General features: G+C 47.4%; 1 protein-coding gene across 2 annotated transcripts; it reads left to right on the top strand.

Moving 5' to 3' along the window:
* Window positions 1-1,444: 1,444 nt before the first annotated feature.
* Ubb (ubiquitin B) lies at window positions 1,445-3,715 on the top strand. 2 transcript variants are annotated; one of them, XM_071604034.1, is made up of 2 exons: window positions 1,445-1,554; window positions 2,653-3,715. In XM_071604034.1, exon 2 carries the CDS (start codon window positions 2,659-2,661, stop codon window positions 3,574-3,576), a length of 918 nt encoding a protein of 305 aa, XP_071460135.1. In that variant the 5' UTR covers window positions 1,445-1,554; window positions 2,653-2,658; the 3' UTR covers window positions 3,577-3,715. The 2 variants fall into 2 exon arrangements, with proteins under 2 accessions (XP_071460135.1, XP_071460136.1); XM_071604035.1 differs by having other exon boundaries at window positions 1,452-1,581.
* Window positions 3,716-4,311: the final 596 nt, after the last annotated feature.

Genomic DNA, 4,311 nt, shown 5'->3' with positions numbered 1-4,311 from the left:
TGAAGTCATGGGTCATGAGATCTGCACTCTAGCTCGATCTATTGATCAACATGCATGACTCAGGAGGAGCTGCTGGTGGGTGAAAGAAGTTCTAACTCACTGTTAGGCTAACAAAACTGAGAAATCATACTTCCTATAATAGACGTTTTGTAAATTACCTCCAGATTGTTCGAATCAACTTTCAATTTTACCTTAAACTATTTCTTACGCTCAGCAGAAAATCATTTTAACTTGAAACGATCTAGTCTTTAAAAGTACGCGTTTATTGAGCCAGTCTTGTTGACAACTTAATGACCGGTAACCTTTTTATTAGTGAAATACACCTAATTTATATGAATATGCAAATTTCTCAATGACTTACTTTGCGTGACATTCGTGAAAAACCAGCCATTTTATGTTTATTTACACCCCCATCCAAGACTCCACCTGAAACTGTGATCCAAACACGCCTGCCTTACTCACTTAAATGGGGTTATCTCCTTGAGGGACGTGTGGTCACGCCCAGAGGGTAGTGAACCCAGTTATCTGGTCCTAACTGGTTAAATCCTGTTTTCGCCTCTCTTGCACTATAAGCAGGGAGAAATACTACTTTCCTGTGGGTGGACTCCCCATCTCTTAAAATGGGCTTTCGGCACCCCTATCTTCTACATTTCTCCTTCTTCCTACCAGTGTAGAGAAACACTAGGGAGGAAGAAGGAATTACGGGTATTGGTGCAACTAGATCCAAGCCCTGCCAGCGTGTCACCTTGAGCTCGAGCCTCTCCTTTCTCAATGGCCTCTGTAGAGAGCCCCACGCTAAAGTCTAGATTTGTAGAATTACCAGGATTAAGACAAAGCACCTAAAAGCATTCTGAGTGTGAGGGCTGCGTCTTTAAGGAGTAGAATGAGAAATCGTGATTCACAGTCAACACCCTTGCGGAACATCGTTTTGAAGTAGGAAAGACCCCCACCATCCCACATCCACCCCCCATCCACCCCCATTTCCGGCTGGAAAAATATCCCTCTTTCGGGAAGGTGCTCCTCTAGGCGCATGGGCATTCAGTTACTTAGCAACGTCGCTCCAAACGACTACCGAAGCCCAGCAACAATAGAACCGCCGCGTCCTCTACCAATCAGCGCCGGCTTCACCTCAACCGCCTCACCAATCAGCGCCAGCGCTGCAAGGAAGTTTCCAGAGCTTTCGAAGACGGTTCCTTTAACTTGGATTCATCCGCTTGGTGATTTTTTCCCACTTTTTCGTCAAGTAGGATATAGAGTACCTGGAGGAGGAGAAATATAATTTTTTAGAATCCTTTGTTTCTACTGGGAGGAATTTGAGGCTCAACTGAAAGTCTAACACGCCGCGAGTGGTGAAGCTGAAGGAACTACTTTTCAGCGGCGCACGGAGACGGCAGCTACGTCGAAGTGATAAGTGACGCAACAGACGTTGCATAAATTTCACCTCCGCCGGAGCGGCGCATTCAGTGGCGAGTGGCTTTGTGGATTGACGGTGTGCTGCTTTACGGCTGGATCGCAGTGACTGGTGGTTGGTGGCCTCTTCGCATTCGATAACAGGTACTGGCCTGAAGAGTTTTGGACCTGGTAAGGATGAGAAAGGGAGCTTGAGTGAGGTCACGGTGGCGGTTTATAGGGCCGGTGGCACCTCGGAGGGGGTGGGGGAGGGGTCGTGACGCGGCACGGCCCTCTCCGGAAGAGAGGGGCCTCGTTTGTGGCGGGAGCAGGGGCGGCTGGCGCGCGCCGGCAAAGACTAACTGACGCTTAACCGATGGAGATTCCGTCGCGTTTGCTTCGGAGGGGGGAAGGTAGAAAAAAGGTAGTCTTGGTGATTTGGGGGAACCTTTAGTTAACGAATCTCAGTATGGGAAATTGTTTCCCTCTGTTTTGTGGGGGTTTGGGCCTTGGGTTTGATTGGGGTTTTTTTGTATCGCCATAGTGAGGTGCGGGGACATTAGTGGGGGGAGGGGCGCTTAACCTGGAGCTACGGGGAAGAAAAATCGGGAGTCCTAGTTTCGAAAGCGCTTAGGCTTTTCTAGCGATTTCAAATTGAAAAAGCCACTAATTGTAGCCGAATGCGGTGGCGCGCGCCTATAATCTCTGGGGCTCGGGAGGCTGAAGCAGAAGAGGTGGAAGTTTAAAGCCAGCCTCAACTTAATAAGACTGGGTCTCAAAAAGGGTTGGATGGGGCTGCCGTTCTGGCTAAGTGGTAGAACACTTTACTAGCATCTGCGAGGCACTGGTCTGGGTTCGGGCCTCAGCACCCACCGCATAAAGCTAAAATAAAATGAAGGTATTGTGTCCTCCGCCTACAACTAAAGCACCCTTAACCACCCTTAACCACTGACTGGTTCAGTCGCCAGTACCAACAAAAACCATTGACTATAAATGGAGTTTGTATTGCGTGACTAACTGTAGGCTAGTGAAGTTGGAGGTAGGTTCGTGAGAGACGTTAACGTTTTGTGCCCGCCCCCGCCCGTTTCTGTTCCTGCCCCTGCACTGGGGAACCAACCAAGCCGTGTTAGGCAAGTGTTCTATCACATTAATGTGTTTTTAAGGCATTTTGAAAAAAAAAAAAAGATTTGAAGAGTGGTTTGGGATATTAAAGTAGGAAATCGATCCTGAGATGACCCCAATTGTTTCTGTTTTAAATTCTAGGTCAAAATGCAGATCTTTGTGAAGACCCTGACTGGCAAGACCATCACCCTGGAGGTGGAGCCCAGTGATACCATTGAGAATGTGAAGGCCAAGATCCAGGATAAAGAAGGCATCCCCCCTGACCAGCAGAGGCTCATCTTTGCAGGCAAGCAGCTGGAAGATGGCCGCACTCTTTCTGACTACAACATCCAGAAAGAATCCACCCTGCACCTGGTCCTGCGCCTGAGGGGTGGTATGCAGATCTTTGTGAAGACCCTGACTGGCAAGACCATCACCCTGGAGGTGGAGCCCAGTGACACCATTGAGAATGTGAAGGCTAAGATCCAGGATAAAGAAGGCATTCCTCCTGACCAGCAGAGGCTCATCTTTGCAGGCAAGCAGCTGGAAGATGGCCGCACTCTTTCTGACTACAACATCCAGAAAGAATCTACCCTGCACCTGGTCCTGCGCCTGAGGGGTGGTATGCAGATCTTCGTGAAGACCCTGACTGGCAAGACCATCACCCTGGAGGTGGAGCCCAGTGACACCATTGAGAATGTGAAGGCTAAGATCCAGGATAAAGAAGGTATTCCCCCTGATCAGCAGAGGCTCATCTTTGCAGGCAAGCAGCTGGAAGATGGCCGCACTCTTTCTGACTACAACATCCAGAAAGAATCTACCCTGCACCTGGTCCTGCGCCTGAGGGGTGGTATGCAGATCTTCGTGAAGACCCTGACTGGCAAGACCATCACCCTGGAGGTGGAGCCCAGTGATACCATTGAGAATGTGAAGGCCAAGATCCAGGATAAAGAAGGCATTCCCCCTGACCAGCAGAGGCTCATCTTTGCAGGCAAGCAGCTGGAAGATGGCCGCACTCTTTCTGACTACAACATCCAGAAAGAGTCCACCCTGCACCTGGTCCTGCGCCTGAGGGGTGGCTGTTAATTCTTATGTCTGCATTCATGGTGCGCAGTTATAGTATTATGCTGCACATAGCCATTTGCCCCAGTATAAGTTTAGAAATTACCAGTTTCAGTAAAAGCTGAACCTGTCCAAAATGTTAATAAAGTTTTGTTGCATGGTAGCATATTTGGTGTTTGTTGTCTTTAAATTTTGTAGTTAATGTTGCAACTTCTTAATTAAAATGGTGTTGGGACAAGGGTTATCACTTTGAAATTGGTAATGTGGCCAAAATTGACACTTGAGTGTCAAGGGATGGGACCTTTGTCCTAAAAATTGGTGTCAAGCAAATATATAAATAAACAATGGCTTTTTTTCACGTTGAGTAGATACAAACAGCTGCCTATAGCTAAACAAACACTTAAGTAAACTTGGTTGAGGCTTTTGCTGGAGGTGAGTTTATAATGCAATAAGGAAGTTATCAACATGGAATAAAAGTCATGGGGAATGTATAAGGCAGAGAAATTGGGGTGACCTTCCTGGTTTTCTCAGATTTATAGTAGGAAAATAATTCCTGGTACTAAAACTTGTCATAAGTGTACTTTTTTTTTTTAAATATTTATTTTTTTAGTTTTCAGCAGACACAACATCTTTGTGGTGCTGAGGATCGAACCCGGGCCGCATGCATGCCAGGCGAGCGCGCTACTGCTTGAGCCACATCCCAGCCCCATAAGTGTACTTAAGATGTGTTTAATAGTTGTACTGGGGTTGAACCCAAGG

This window comes from Marmota flaviventris, chromosome 17 (genome assembly GCF_047511675.1).
Source record: "Marmota flaviventris isolate mMarFla1 chromosome 17, mMarFla1.hap1, whole genome shotgun sequence".
Lineage (NCBI taxonomy): Eukaryota > Metazoa > Chordata > Mammalia > Rodentia > Sciuridae > Marmota > Marmota flaviventris.
The sequence above is the reverse complement of the archived record's forward strand: the minus strand, read 5'-3'. Positions and strand labels throughout refer to the sequence as shown.

Coding starts and splice junctions, on each gene's coding strand:
- Ubb (XM_071604034.1), top strand. CDS start 2,659: ATGCAGATCTTTGTGAAGACCCTGACTGGCAAGACCATCACCCTGGAG.